Source organism: Odocoileus virginianus, chromosome 10 (genome assembly GCF_023699985.2).
Source record: "Odocoileus virginianus isolate 20LAN1187 ecotype Illinois chromosome 10, Ovbor_1.2, whole genome shotgun sequence".
NCBI lineage: Eukaryota > Metazoa > Chordata > Mammalia > Artiodactyla > Cervidae > Odocoileus > Odocoileus virginianus.
The window spans coordinates 33,700,391-33,716,699 of NC_069683.1; the positions used below are offsets into that span (position 1 = coordinate 33,700,391).

Sequence of the window (16,309 nt, forward strand, 5' to 3'; positions counted from 1 at the left end):
GGGGGTCCCAGGCAGGCTACCCTGGGGAGGCGTGGGGTTGCTCTGATGGTTCGTGATGTCCTGAGGACTTCTCATCGGCCTTGCCGAGCTTCCTTAGAGCTGCTCCGCAGTCTAAGTCTCCCACTCAGCTTTTCCTCCTCCCTCCCTCCCCTGGGTCTTTCACAAGGTCACGCCTGCACGCTGGCTGGTCCCAACTCTCCCAACCTCCCCTCCTTTCCTGCCCATTTGGCGCCTGCTTCTCAGAGGACTGGGACGAACACGTCTGTTAGCACCACTCAAAGCAGGATCCTTGGACCAGCAGCCTCAGCGTCACCTTCAAGCATATTAGGACTATGGAATGTCAAGTCCCCTCTCAATCCTACTGAGTCAGGATCTTCATTTTAACAAGATGATTCATACACACACTACAATTTGTGAAGTGCTGATTTAGATGATTTGGTCTCTTTCAGCAAATCCTTTCAATCACAGTTTGGAGCCTCAGTCGCTGCAAAGGTGAACCCTTGGAATCACAAATTCACAGATCAGGGTCCTTCATTTGATAGGTCAAAGCCTTAAAGTTGAGATGTAGTTCACGGTCTTATCATGAATTAGACGCAGCACCCAGGTCTCTCACTTCCCACTTTGGCTCTGCTACGAGCAGGCTGATTGCTCTAAATCTGCCCGGCCTGGCATAGTAGCACAGGAATGTAGCTAGTTGTGGTATCATTTAAAAAGTTTTTTTTTTTTTTTTTTTGATCTGTCCTGGGTTTGTGGCGTGGAGTTGCTAAAACCTTTAGAACTTCCTGAGTAAAAGGCGTGCCTTTGTTATTCATAATGAGTCCCTCTGCCCACACCTGTATTTATGTGAATGCAGTGACTCAGGCTGGGCCCCTAGATAGCTTCAGACTGGTTACCAGAAAGAACTACATGTGAACAGGGTGTGGGAAATTACACCTCCAGGGGGACTGGAGAGTGGGCTATGAAAAAATCCTGACAGGATCCAGAGAACTTCCTAGCTGGTGACCACAGGGAGGTGCTGGGAGGGTGCAGGCCACCCCCTCTCCCAATCCTTGCCCCACGCATCTCTTCCTTGTGGCTGTTGTTTCCTTTAGGACAAACTGATAAACACAGAGTACTTCCTGAGCTGTGTACCTTCTTCTGGACAATCACTGACCTGGGGAGGGGGTCATGCGTTGGTCAAAAGTCTGGTGGCCCCTGGGACTTGCAAGTGGCATCTGAAGGGGGGCAGTCTTGTGGGGCCGGGCCCTCAACTATGGGGTCTGGGCTGACTCTGGGGAGGAAGCGTCTGAACTGGATGAACTGCGGGGACACCCAGCTGGTGTGGAAGAACTGGAGAATGGAGTAAGGAACGACAGGAATTTTGTATGAGAAGTGGTGTTGGAAAAAAGATAACACACTGGTCCAAACTGATAGACTGTAGGTGCAAAATACTCACTGGGTTTTGAGGACTCAGTATGAACTAGTTCATGAGTAATTTTTTGTACTGATTGACATGTTGAAATAATTTTGATAGATTATGGTAAATAAAACTATTATTGAAAATAAAATGTTATAAAACTTTATCAAAAACTATTATTGAAAATAAAATGTTATAAAACTTTATCAATTTCTTTTTATTTTTTAAAAAAGATTCACAGTGGCCTGATTATATATCTATTTGGTAGTACTGCTCCAAGTCTTCTCTCTTCATCCATACTGTTTTATTCTTGGCTTAATTCATAGCTCTGATTGCTGTAACTGAGGGCATTTCCTGGTTATCAGCCTGAGATCTTGAGATTATTCAGAAATTCTTTATGAGATAATGGAGTTACTTAACAAGTCTTAAAAGAACTCCGAATGAAATATCTATAAACGTCGGTTTTCACTGAGAAACAAATTAGCCGTACATTAACAGTTAACGCTCCAGCTCTGGAGTGAGGTCATCGGGTAGATGGGCTTGTGAGGTGAGAATGAACCTGGGCTGAAGGTTTTGGGGAGTGGGGCTCCCCTGGGGCTGCAGGAACCCAGGCAAAGGAAGGCCTTGTCAGGGGAGCCGCAGGGGCAGGGTGCCAGGCCCGTCTTTCTTCCTTGGAACCCAGCGCCCTTCTCCCCGAGTAGATAAGACTGAGGAATGAAGAGGCGGCTGACACTCCCAGTGGTTTCCACTTGTTAGTCATGTCAGGGTCACAGCGTGCAGAATGGCAGGTCCCGGGAGTCCTGGAGACTCAGGAAATTGGAAGGCTCAGGAGGACGACGATGGGGCCCTTCCTTCTCCCTGGATCGCCAGACTTGGGGGTTCAGCCCTGAGAACCTGCATTCTGTTGGCTCCCTGTCCAGATGCAGTCGGGGTCCCCAAGGTAAACTCCAAGAGCTTAATGAGAGGAAGTGTGGTCCAGACTGTGCTGTTTAACAATTTCCTGAAACAGAAAAATCTGCTTCTGAACTAGAATTTGATTTCTCCTGCCTCAAATTCTTGCCAATTGTCATATGCCACAGGTGGTGAAACTGCAATCTGGAAGAGGTAAAGGACTTCACCAATTTCACACAGCTCATCAGAGGCACAGGGTGGGAGTGGCAGCCTCAGGCCTCTTACCTAAACTCCGCAGCAGTGTGTTCAGAACCCAGAAGCTAAGGCCAGCGTTTCCAGGGTCTGGTTACTTCCTGAGCAAAGGGCAGTGATGACATTAATAGAACCAAGACAAGAAATGGGTTATGCTGTGTTTTGCCCTTGAACTTTTAGTCCCATGTATGAATCATGAGTGTTGCCTCCTGAGTATCCCACAATGAACTTTATTTCAGTAAGTGAGGGATGCTTTTTCTTAAGAAATAAATTTAATTCAAGGTGGTTAGTGAATACAAGGCCTGTAGTGCCTTCATGAAAGTTAAAAGAATCCAGTTACAAAAGAAGCACTGTGTAAAGTCTCAAATAGCTGAAGGTACAGTGGGCTCCATATTTTACAGAGTACAAAAAATTATTTCATATACAAAGAAAAATACAAATAATGTGCAAAAACCATTTTCACAGGTGGCAATTTATAAAATGAAAATGATAGAAAAATCCTTCATTCTTATTATCCCCGAATTTCTTATATATTAACACAGTTCTGTTTCCTAGTGTGTAGATAATTTTAAATTTGAAAATCTGATTTATTTTTCACCTACAAAGTGGTTTTTTAAAAAGGGAACCATTTTAAAATTACTGAAATCTTATGAATGAATCAGTTAATTTTATATTAAATTATAAGCATACTACCTGAAAAACAAGCATATAGAAATCATATATACATATTTTTGAAACATTAGTTTGGTATTTAACATATTAACATTTCAAAACAAATGTGATGATCTAGCTACCTACGAGTCCAGTTGACCACAGTGGCTGTTGCAGAAAAGCTGTCTCTGTTCACTGTGAACAAACAGCATTCCTGTATCTTAAGCTGGACAAACACAGGTTATCAAAAGTAAAGAAAATCTAACGACTAAACAAGTCCTTAAGTTCACGTGCAGAGGTGCTGTCTGGGTTTCCAGTCATGCCACGGTGTGACTGCGGCCTACACAGCTCTTGTCACAGGGGTGGTATGCTCATAAACAGCTGGCTTCTGTCTCTCCAACATCTTCACTTTATTAGAGTTCAGTGCAAGTGGCTGTTTTGTGAATTAGTGCATTCAGCTTTTTGCATGTTATCTTGTGTAAGAAGCTGTCAGGGAGCAGAAGAATACATGGGACCACAAAGTCCTGGATCCTCAGGGCACCTTTGGCCTAGAAAATTCAGTATTTTGGAAGCAGTGTTTTCCTGCATTGGCCTGGTGATTACTGCACCATTCCCTGGCCAATCATTCCCATCAGGCTATTCTGTGTGCCCCTTGGCCTGCCTGAGCACTGGTGGTCTTGCTGTGAACCCCAGCGCCGAGCAGGGATCCTGGAAGCACCTTTGGCAGCACCAGAGAACCAAGTATCTCTAAGGTTGGGCAGTAAGAGCAGGAACCTCCAATGGGAAACCTATGCAGAATGGAAGATAGTCTTGGAGGATTTTGAGCTTTGCTTGTCAGGAAGTTCTCCAAGAAGTTATGACCTTGGAGAACAGAAAGGATCCAGCTTTCATGAAGAAGGACCCAGGTGGGTGGTAGCCGCTTGGCCTAGGGGATGGGTGACAGATGGCTCAGGAAGCATTCTTCTGATCCCTAACCACGAGGGACTGTTCTAACCACTGGGTTAGAACAACCTAGTGCAGGACACAGGGAGGGCCTGGGGCTCCTGACCAGACGTGTGTGACACATCTCCTCCGGCTAAGAATACGCAGCAACTGCTGAGAGAGGGGAATGGCCAAGTCTGGGCAGGAGGACCTCAGGCCCTAGGATGACTCATCAGAACCGAGCAGGAAGCTGTCAGCTCTTCAAGGATTCATGCACTTTTTTCCTATCTGGCAGCACAAGCCCTTCCTCCCTCTTCTGTGTGGGTTGACCATGGACATCAGGCATCAGAGATACAGCTCTGGATCCTGTCCATCCACTGCTGGGCACTCTGCCCATCCTGGGCACAGAAGTTATACACACGTTTGCTGGTCTTGAGCTACAAAAACAAAGGAAGAGAAGCAGAGATGAGGGCAGGGCTAGTCTACAGGTTTGGGCATGTGAGCTAATTAATCCCTGTGACCTTCCCTTTTGATACTACCCCGGAACCTCCGTATTTCTCTGCCCTCCACTACTGTACTGTCACTGCTTATGGAAGTGATTTTACTTTCCTGGTCCCCAGAGTCACAGGGGATCTTAACAGAAGGGTCTGCAGAGAAGTCAGATACTCCAGAAAAGCCTGACTTTGCACCTTCTTGACTAAGGAAGAGGGTCTGGAATAGCTAGAGACTCTTGCCTCACCCATGCACTGCAGTCCTGCAGCAAAGGAGCCAAGAAGGCTGAGCTTCATCCACACCATGGTGGGGTGGGCTTTCACGTTCCCTTCCCATCTCTTTCTTGAAGTCTTCAGCTGGGGCCTCACTGGGAGTTCAGAGCCAGGGAAACGGCCTCACAGCCTGAGGAGAGCACTCGAGTGTGACCTGTATGAAGCCCTGCTTGGCTCTGGGGACTACAGAAGTCCCCTATCACGAGGCCCATAAAATGTCCCAAGGCCAGCTGAAGATGTCAGGGAAGGCAGTCATCATGTGTGACTAATGATTTTTTTTTGGATGATCAAGCTTGAAGACAAAAAGATATGAAAGGGAAGTAACATCTGTTCTTGACAGAAGGTAGTGAGTGAATAACTAACAATATCTAACAAGGAGTTCCTCTGCTTCCAAGTGTAGTTGGATACCTTTTGAAGGACTCTTTTGTGCAAAGCATCATGCAGCCTTTATGAGCCATAGGGACAGCAGGGGGAGGTCAGGTTGGGGGATTAAGAGTGCTGGCTTCAATTCTGCAGCAGTTCCCACAGCCAGGGTGGGGCTGTGGCCCATCTGTAGTCACCATCAACTGCTCTGAGGCCCCGTCATTCTTGGAGTGGATGGACTGACTGTAAGGGATCACGTTCAGAGAGCCAGGAAAAGACAAAGGTCAACTTACATCAAAGAAAGCCTTGTCACTCGTGTGCTTCGGGGCGCCCATGCTGGGGCCAGCAGGGATGACCATTTCTACTTCAGCCAGATCGATGTGGCCTTTACAGCTTGTGTCCTCACCCGAGTCATAGTATCGCAGCTAGAACCAAAGGACACAGGGGATATAAGAGACACAGGAAGGGGAAACAGCAGGGCTTTTCAAAAGGTATCTGAATACTTTCCCATATCTTGCTCAACTATGTCTGGAAGAACAGACAAGAAATTAAAAACTGTCTGCTTCTAGGAAGAAGAATTAGGTAGCTGGGAGAAGGGGTAAAAAGACACATTTTTTGAAATTTGAAAAAATGTACTACATATACAAGAATAAAAACATCAATAACTGTAAAAAATATATGGAACATATGAATAAGGGGTTAATGTTTAGAATATATACAAAATTCCTAGAGATTGAGAAGAAAAAGATAAACAACCTAATAGAAAATTGGTCAAAGGGTTTCAAATGGCAATTCACAGAAAAAAATTTGAGTGACCTACAAACATCTGAAAAGGTGAACAGCCTAAACAATCAAAAGTAAATGAAATCAATTAGATTTCACTTTTCACTTAGATTAAGAAATATTTAAAATGGTTGACAGTATTCAGGTTGAATGGAGGGCATGAGGTATTTGTAAGCACTGTTTGTGGGGTTATAATTAGTCAGAAACCAATTAGAGGACAATGTGGCAATATGAACTAAAAGTTAAAATGCTTATACCTATTGATACACCTTTCCCACCTCTAGGAATTTATCTTACAGAAACACTCCCACAAGCATGCCAAGACACATAAATGAAGAGGTTTCCTTCAGCACTCCCTCTATCAGCTAATGATTGAAAAGATGTATCTGCCTGTCAATAGTGTTGATTAATTAAATGATGGTACATCAATAGTATGGAATTCTATACAACATTTAAGAAATAAGATCTATTTGAACTGGTAGGAAAATATGTTCAAGCTATACTATTTAAAGAGCAAATTTCCAAATAGCAGGTGGGTATGAAGTGATTTTTGAAAAACAATGAATAGCTCAACATTTGACTGAGGGTTACTATGTGTAAGGACTGGATTTCACTTGAACTAAATCAGTCTGGATTTCAGAAAGTTACACGGCAGGAATGTGTCTGGTGCCTCAGTCACTGTGATTCTGGCCTCAGCCTTTTCTCTGCCTCTCTCTGCAGGCATGGTAGGAGTAGTACAAATAGAAAACTGTATACTTTTTGTATTAAATCTAAAAGACTGGCAAGAATGTAAGTATAATTTGATGTAACTGTAAATTACAGACACATCATGATGTTCTCCTATGTTTTACTTAGTGGTTTAATGGGACTTTTCTACACAATGTAGGCTCTAATTTCAGACAGTGCTGTTTAAAGTCCAGTTGCCTAAAAAGGGCTTCCACTGCATATCTATAAAAAAAAAAAATTCTCTGTATCTGTAATCCAACAGGATTCCATGTAACCTTTATGAAACTCCTTGAGCAGAGTGAAAGGTGGTCAATCCCCACATAAAGTGTTCATCTGGCAGGAGTCATCTAGACGCAGCTCCAACCAGAGCACCGTACTGGGGTTCAGCCCATATCTTTCTCAGCAGACTCCATGTTACACATAAATGCACTGAGAATCTTTTTTTTTTTTGCACTGAGAATCTGCTCAAGGCTGACTGGTCAGTTCTAAGGCAGAGTGAAGTCTCTGGTCAGACCATGGGAGGACATATGACTCTCCAGTGAACGATGCAAAGAGGCGGGAAGTTTGCATAACGTTCCCCTAACCTCCAAGATCACCGGAGCAAAGATTCTGACTCTAAGGACTGTGGGGAGAGCGGGGGGAGAGGCTAGAGCCATAGCAAAGAACCTAACAGTGGGGAAAAGACTTCCCAGCATGGACTGGGAGGTCCAGGCTGGTGTCCGCCCACTGCGGATTTCAGGTTTGGATGGGCACATCCCCTTCTGCCTTTTTTAAAGCTCCCTCCCTCCTCTGTTGCTGTCACCTTTGAGGGATAATGATGCCTTCTTTAGTACAGGGATGGGCACAGAGAAGGTGTTCAAGAAATGTTTGTTGAATAAATTAACGCCCTAGACTTTGAATGGATGCTTTGTGCTGTCGACACGAAGTGATCTGTATTCTGGAGAGTGTTCACAGGCACGGGCTCTGTATGTGCATGTGGTATGCAACACGCTGAAGCCCTCAGGTCCTCTCCTGGCCTGGTTGTGGACAGCAGGCAGCAGGAGACGCATGAGCATTAAGAAGCAGAGTTCTGTTGCTCTTAATGCTCTGGGCTCCACGGTCACTGCCTCTGTTGCGCATACCCACACTTCCTCACAGGGCTGCCGCGTGCACTCTCACTGGATCCACGGAGCAGCCCCCGGGTAGCTGGTGAGAGGAAGCATTCTGTACACGGGGCTCTGCGTGTCTGCTGGGAGTCGCACAACAGCCAGGGACGGAGCCTTGCCTGGGGAGAAGTGACTGCTATAGGCTGTGATGGTGTTTATTACCTGATGCTTTGTTACATCCAAAACAAACCAACGGGGCTTCCAACCTTTCAGCAAAGCCCCTCTTTTGTACAGCGTTCCCTCAAAGGACCTAGAAGTAATGATGACATGGTGGTTAATATGATTTTACTATGTGCTGTTTCCCCTAGATGATCCAAAAAAGATCAGTCAGAGCTCCCCCCAGAATTCCTCTACTAGACTCTCAGGGGAAGACTGCCTCATTCTGCTGGGATTACCAAACTTGTGAGGTTTGGAGCTCTTAGCAGCCATCCTTTGTGCCACGCTGGGGTTCATGCAGCCTGTACGAGGAAGCAGAGCTGGTAAACGACAGAAGCCTGAAGGTACTCTGAGAAACTGGCACACCCTGGCTTTCTCACTTGATGTGAGCAAATTCCTTTCGGCTTGGGCGAGCATGTGCTGGATCTCAGAAGTCTGCCACTGGAGAAGTGCTCACTAACACACATTCCCTCAAAAGACCCGGCAGATAGGAGACAGTAGGACCCGCCACAAATAACTACAACCTCCTGGCCTTATTTTAGTTGTGATTTCGACTTTTCCTCTTCCAAGAACCATTTAACACATTTAAAACAGAAACAAAGAATTACAGCGGATCCATCTGAAGCTGACAGAAGGTGGCACGGCCCAGGCCTTGCTGAGTCGAGGGCCTGCGGTGTGGCTGTGGCGGGCTGGGGGAGCCGTGGCTGCCCCCCCGGCAGGGCTCACACATTCACCTGTTCTCGTCGTTCTTGGACGTGTACTGGCTGTACAGTGTGGCTGCTCTGCGGTCCACCCCGTTGGATGGGGGCACACCAGTGCTCTGCTCCTCTGCCAGGTTGCTGTCTGGAAGGTGCAGCTGAGGCCTCTTCTGATAAGAAGGGAGGTTGGTGGACACAGTTCCTGGGGAGCCCGAAGGGTATCTCTGGGGCTGAAAAAGACAGACCAGAAGACAGGAAGACTTTACAAAGACTTTAAGCAACTGATCCGATAATTTCATTTCTAAAAATTTACCTCAAGAAAGAAACTGGACCATATATATGTCTATATAAAATATGTATAAAAAGATGCTTATCTTGGAGTTTTTTTTTTTTTACAATAGCAAAAAACTAGAAACTACCTAAATGCCTATCATTATGGAGCTAGTTAAAAAAAAATTTCTGAACAATGGAATTCTAGACAGCTGTTACAAAGGATGTTGATTTATACACAGTAACAAATGGAAGGACACATATGTCATATATTAAGTAAAAAAGCAGGTTTTAAAACTACGTCTATAGTAGATCCCTTTTATACGTGTTTAAAAGTCTGAAGGCATAGTGGTTTACTTCTACGTTATAAATTTTGGGTTATTTCTATTTTATAACTTCCTGTGTTATAAAGGAATACATATATCTCATATTCATAATCAGAAAAAAAATTAACAAACTATTTTATTCTGAGAAGAAAAGCAGTAAGACATCATCCACCCATGGCCTGTCTGATAATAGCCCCTGAGTTCCCACTTGCAGGCAAGAGATGGTGCCCCGAGGACCCCTTCTTACAGGGTCAGAGGATATTTTCTTCTATACTCCACTCTCCTTGACCCTCTGTGACATCTGACCCTGCTGACCTCTCCTTTCCTGAAGTGCTCTCATCTGTTCTAACCTCCCTCTGTTGCGCTTGGAGCTGAGCTGCTGTGGGTTTGGCTGGCGACCGCCCTGTGTATCAGCCGTGTTATCTGGGCCTGAGCCTGCATGCCTGAGCTGGATGCCACTTCCTCACTGAGGGCTAACAGGACGCTAAGGTGTGGGTGCCAAGGGGCTCAGCATAGCCCATTCCACATTCTACAGCTTAAGGGGTGATGAGAAGAAGAAAACGGAGTATTTGGTATTAAAATATTTTTACAGTAAATGTTTCTTAATTTAGAAACAAAAAGGGGGTGTGAACAACAGAGAGTGGCATATTTTACTGTTTTAAAATATTTCACTTTCCCTATTTCTCTGGAGCCAACAAGATCTTGGCATCCCCCTCTTGCCTCCCCTCCTGTGGTAGAAGATCAGCTGAAACCACAGAGGTGCTGAGACAGAAAAGAACCCAGTAATTTCCCCTGGATACGGGGCACTGAACATAAGTACCATGTCACTGTGGCAGAGTGAGACAGTCATTTGGAACTTTCTTCCCTGGACCCCAAGGCATGAGCCCTCCCTTTGGCCATAAGCCTCCTGGGTTACCAGAGGCAGAGGCCCCACCTGACCCAGCGCCCTCAAGAAGCTCAGTAGCAGCTCTTCAAAGGGCTTTGCCAACTCACATGGTCTGCTCTGGGCTCTTCTTTAAGGTCCACGTTTACCCGTTCCCACAGCTGCTGCCACTTCTCAGGGGTTTGGTTCAATTTATGCTCCAGTCTTTCAATTTCCTACAGAGAAATTAAAAGGGTTTTTTTTTTTTTTTTTGGACAGATAAGTATTGGGTTGGTTAAGAAGTTCGTTTGGGCTTTTCCGTAACAGTGGACAAACTCAAACGAACTTCTTGGCCAACCAAGTATTTCACAGAAATCATGGTGTTCCCCAGAGCCACACCTCCTCTGAGCCAGAGGAGGAGCATGACCAGACGGCAGGGAAAGACTGCAGTAAGCCCGGGGCCTCAGAGGTCTCCAAGCCAGGAACGGTGGTGGTGGGAGTGCTAGCTGGTGTGATGCACTGTGGCAAAGATGATTTATTAGGATCTGTAACCGGGCCTCTTTGTACAGATGGCTTAAATAGAGAGATGAAATCTGTATCCCGAACACCTTCACCCTTGGCCAGCCCATAGGAAATCTGATGGCCACAGCAAAAGGTCAAGCACTAGGCCTATGTCCAGACCCTAATAGCTGGGTAGATGAGAAGTCTGTCCTGGACAGAGGAACCCCTTGACTCTGATGATTCAAACCAGATGTAGGGAGAATGAACCAAGAAATGCCCAAGGCCTGGCATTTCCCTCGGCCAGGGAGACTGAGAGCGGGGCAGCGGCCTCTGTGACGGCGCTCTCACACATGCTCCTCCTGGTCAGAAGACTGAATGGAGAAGACTCTTCAGGAACTGTCTGGCCCGTGTCAGGGCTCAAACCCTTTCCTCAGGGTTGCTGCTCTCATTACAGGGGTTACTGCCAGAAAGGCTTCACTCCAGAATATTCCTTGTAGAAGACAGCTGGCAGTACTCCCATCCGACCATCAGCTACCCACACTTCTGACTGGAGGAAGTAAGGCACCCACAGAAGTCACAACCCAGGTCTGACTCCGGCTCTTGGCCAGATGAAACAGCCGGGGAGCTGCAAACTGCTCTGCTTGCTTGAATGCTTCCTCGTAATGATGAAAAACTCACTTCTACTGAGACTGTTTTCTAGTCCCCACGCCTGGCTCTCCAGGGGTGCTGGGGAGCCGGTCTGGTTTCCGCATGTTCCTATAGTGCTGGCAAGAATGCTAGCCCAGAGTGAGGAGAGCCACGGCCAGGAGCTGGTGAACCAGTCTTCACTCAGCCAGGTTCCTAAGGCCTCACGTGCCTTCAGGGGCCAAGAGCCTTGGGAGTCTGGCTTCACGCGGTGACTTACACTGAAAAGGCTGGTGAGAGCATCGGGCTGAGCGCAGCTGACATCATCGTAGCACGGCCACACGGTTCTCCTCTGGCTCTGGGGCCTGGCTCCTCCGGCCAGCTCAGAGTCCTCGGAGGGCAGCTGCTTGGGGGTCAACATCATCCAGTCGTACGAGGGCCCTGTGGAAAGCGTCTCCTCTATATAGTAATCCCACTTCTTGAGGCTGGAAACGTTTACATTGGGCTTCAGGGCCTGTTTAAAGAAAATTCTGAAATATCATCTTGACCTCAAAGTAGCCCAAGCTTACTGGCAGGCCAGCCCCTAACACTGGGGGGTCCAGGGAAGAGGATGAACAGAGGTTCTCATGACATATGTCTATATATTTAAACATTACACATCAATACTACCCTGACAAATATAATTTACAAACAACCTAGAAGGCCAGGTTTCAGTTGAAAATTCTCAGACTCCTCGGCACTGGGGGAGGCTGGTCCCAGTTCCCAGTTGTTGGCCTAAACCCCTGCTCCTCCTGACTCAGCTCTGTCCTATACTCTGAAGGTCTCATATGAACATGTGCATACACCCTAGCCCTGCAGCTGAACTCTTGTCTGCTCCCTGACAAATGCTACTCCTTAGCTGCCTTTTGGCTTAGGAGTACACTCACTGGCTTAGGGAAGTGGTCTGGTAAGTAATTTGAATTTGGGCAAGGAATTCTGAAGTACCAGAGTGTGATCTAGATGAAGGAGGAGCATATAAGCGTGTACCCTTGGTTTCTCACACACCTCATGAGGAGGGTGCATCTGGAGAAAGGCCAAGAGGGTTGGGGTCCTATTGTTCTGGGGCCCAGGGCCGGGCCTTCTTGCCTGTGAGTGGTGGTGGAGAGCTCCACTCCACTGCAGAGCCTATTTCATGCATACGGGCATGGCAGAGCATGGCTGTCCCTGAGAAGTCATCCTTCTTAGGCTGGGCTCCAACCTTCCTGCTTCTCATAGGGGTTCTTCCATGGCTCTGGTACGAATGGACTTAGGGAAGTCCTTTCTGAAGTATTTTAGGCGTTTTAGCTTAGACAGCACGCTAAGTTTTCAAGTTTGTTTGTTTTCCCTTCCCAGGGCAAGTTGATTTGTTCTGAGTTTCTTGAAGTTATCCTTTCTATGTTTAGGGGGCCAGCTCCTAATTTTTCTGGTCAAGAATTTGGTAACAGACTTCATTGCATCATAATCTAAACCCAAATTGTATCAACCTTTAAATAGCTTCTGGTATGAAATCTAGTCAAATGTTTATAAAAAGCTTAAACAGCTTATATACACTCAAAGTAAGGAAAATGTCAACACAAAATATTCCAAAAATGCAACATAAATGCTTTCTTTCTTTACCTCTATTTCCACTGGTGAATATAAATAATTAAAGAAAATGGGACTCCTCTTGTGCATTCTATCAATACACTCCCAAATACAAATTCCTTTTTTGGCATGCTTGTCTCCTTTATCATCAAATAAAGTTCCTGGAAAAAAAATCAGCAAAACAAAAGTCAGATAAATCAACAGTTTTCTTAAAAATGTGATGCATGTAGCAGATGAAAAATGGAGTATTTCGTATGGCTCTAGAAACATCACTGCATGGGCAAAAACCTTAGAAAATAACTAAAAAGATAGGAAAGGACTGTAGCAAAGCTAAAGATAGGAATGGACTTCACAGCTATATGGAAACAAATCCAAATGGAAGGAAAACATGTGCTGAAGTTTTCCCAAGTATTTAGCAATACATCATGACTCCCCCCCAACCAGGCCACATCCCACGTCTACATCTAGATTCAGAGGTCCATGCCAGCAGACATTCTACACATTTTTCCAAAAAGCTGGAAGGAAAATGATTTGATGAGACTCAGTTAAAAACATAATTTTATGTTTCTTTATAAAGTTGCTGGCTGTTTATTACAAAGCCATTTAAAGTGTTTTCTTTGTTTGGTAGTTTATATACACCACACATCAAGGTCAGGGAGACTGTAGATGTCAGATGGGTGTGGTCTGTATCCTTGGGTGAGTTAAAAGCTGACTTGGGGAGGGTGGCATTTCAGGTACTATATTTGTACCTTTCAGTCTGTTACTCACATGAGCCTACTTTGTTTTAATAGAGAGGAAGGTATGTTAGGGTGAGGCAGGAGGTATTTCTTTAAAAGGCCAGGAAGAGTGCCTCTCGTGGCAGTGCTGTCTTTTCTTGCTTTAAATTTTCTTGCTTTTCTTGTCTTTTCTTGACTGAGAAAAGACTCAGTCAAAAGTTAACAAGCATTTTATTTACCATAAAAGAATGTCTCATGCCCAAGACTGCACAAAATCTTATAGTATGAGGGGCCCCCAAGACAAGAGTTTTAGGAGCTGGACATGACTTAGAGACTAAACCAGCACCAACACTAATTAATGTTTCTTCTCTACCTTTTAAGTGTATAGAGCAGAACAGTAGTTCTCAACCCTGGCCACTCATTTAAAAACAACAACAACAAAAACACAGGGGCTTCAAAAAGTCCTAGTCCTTAGGTCTCACCTCAGACCAATTACAGAATATGAGAATGGGCCCCAGATGAAAGTCATTTAAAAAAGTTCTCTAAGTGATTCTAATGTCCACTGTAACCAGCTCTATTTAATGTCTTCCCAACACAAGGTGACTAAAAAATTAAGGTTTCTGATTGTGATATGTGGAATGACAATTTTATGAGTAAACAAAGGTCTGGAAGTACAAACAGGAAAGGAAATGGTCTCACCAGTGCTGTCTCCCTTACCGAAAGTATGAAATACTGTACTAGACGAGTTTAATGACATGCACTGAAAAACAGTATTTCTTGCTTTCATATTTTAAACTCAGAACATTAGTAAATATTTTCAGCCATGAAGAGAATCCTCTTTAGGAATATTCAGTATATATAATATACTGAAAATAAACAGTAAACATACTGCTTTTCTTTGATTGTCTTCTTAACAAAAATACTCATGTGTAACCCCATTTCCCCCTCCCTATAAAAACAGCAGAGTAAGATAGTAAAATCCCCTTCGGGAACGTTTACACAGGGGTTGACCAGCTTTCATGATCTATTCTTTAGAACTGTTACTGCCAATACAATTATAATAATGGTGCTATCTAAAATTTATTGAATTCTTACTATGTAGTAGCAACTGTGCTAAGAAATTTACAAATATTTCCTAATGTGGTCATCCTGGTCCAAAAAGGGGTGTGTGCTATTATTATCCTCATTTTAAAGATGTGGAAACTGAGGAAACTCAGAGAGGGACCTAACCTGTCCTAAGTGTTGATACTTGGCTGGTAACTGGCAGTGTTGAAATTTAACTGTATTCTGTTTCCTCCAGAGCCCATGGCCATAAATGCTATGCAAGTTGCTTCCCGGGGACCACTAACCTACCAGAGTGTACCAGGATGGAATAACTAGGAGTCAGGTGTTCCTCCACAAACAGTGATACTGCTTGGAGATAATAAGATAGTAATAAGCAGATTTACATTTTCAAAGGTGCTACATGATGACCATTAGCAGTCCCTAAGATCTAGCACAGCACAAAATCTCACTCATTCATGTCCATCATACTTTCATAGTTCAGGATAAAACACTAAAATGGCCTTGCCACACTTGGGGGTGATTATTTTATTAGAGGTTTTAATTAAAAATACATAAAACTAACAAAAAAAGATTGAACAAGGGCATGCAAACACATACCGTGCTCTAATCTTTCATAGTCTGAATCCAGGAGAAATGTTTTAAAGCGATTAGACACATAGTGGAAAGCCAAGAACTTTAAGTAATAGAGATTGAATTCAAACTCTGTTGGATACTGGTTGTGAACCTGAAACACACAAGGCAAAGAAAAGAATAAGAATTAAATGGATCAAAAAGTGGATGCCATGCTACTGAACACTGACTGAAATGCATGGGAGACCATTTGGTGACTCAGTCAATTGAATCCCTAACAGGAGTGGAAGTGGGAAGTGAGCCAGTCTTTTGCCAGATACCACACCAGGGGGTTTTATAAGCATAATCTCATATAATCTCCATAACCACACTGCAAGATATGCATTATTTTTTGCTGGATTTATTGAGCTATAATTGACATATAACATTGTGTAAGTTTAAAGTGTACAACACAGTAATTTAATACACAAATCTATTGTAAAATGGTTACCATGTTAGTGTTAGTTAACACCTCCATAACCTCATATGATTACCTTTTTTTTTTGGTGGTGGTGAGAACACTTAAGATCTACTTTCTTAGCAACTTTCAAGGATATAATACAGTATTGTTAACTATAGTCGCCATGGTATACAATGGATCCCAAGAACTTAACTCCTCTTAAATCTGGAAGACAAACATCTCTCCATCTGCCACCTCCCCACAACCCCCAGCCTCTGGTAACCACCATTCTACTCTGTTTTTATGAGTAAGGCTTTTTAAGGTTTTACCTATAAGTGAGATCATACAGCATTTATCTTTCTCTGACTTATTTCACTTAGCATAATTCTCTCAGGGTTTATCCACACTGTTGCAATGGCAGGATTTACTTTTTTCTGATGACTGAATGATATTCTAATGTTTATGTATATAATGTTTATATAACATGTATTATATATGTTATGTATATATTATCCATTCATCTGTAGGTGGGTACTTAGGTTGCTGCCATTTCTTGGCTGTTGTGAATAATGCTACAATGAGGTATCT

The 16,309-nt window shown here is 44.2% G+C and overlaps 1 protein-coding gene across 2 annotated transcripts in view; it reads right to left on the reverse strand.

Annotated features, from left to right (window-relative positions):
- Positions 1–2,749: 2,749 nt before the first annotated feature.
- Positions 2,750–16,309, reverse strand: part of SBF2 (SET binding factor 2) — a 486,293-nt gene continuing 472,733 nt past the window's right edge. For both annotated transcript variants that reach the window (XM_070473374.1, XM_070473375.1), the window contains 8 exons: positions 15,310–15,436; positions 12,965–13,092; positions 11,610–11,843; positions 10,336–10,440; positions 8,783–8,976; positions 8,055–8,142; positions 5,532–5,663; positions 2,750–4,548 (listed from right to left, as the gene is read on the reverse strand). In XM_070473374.1, the coding sequence (XP_070329475.1) occupies positions 4,450–4,548; positions 5,532–5,663; positions 8,055–8,142; positions 8,783–8,976; positions 10,336–10,440; positions 11,610–11,843; positions 12,965–13,092; positions 15,310–15,436 (1,107 nt within the window). In that variant the 3' untranslated portion in view covers positions 2,750–4,449. The remainder of the gene's footprint in view (positions 4,549–5,531; positions 5,664–8,054; positions 8,143–8,782; positions 8,977–10,335; positions 10,441–11,609; positions 11,844–12,964; positions 13,093–15,309; positions 15,437–16,309) is intronic.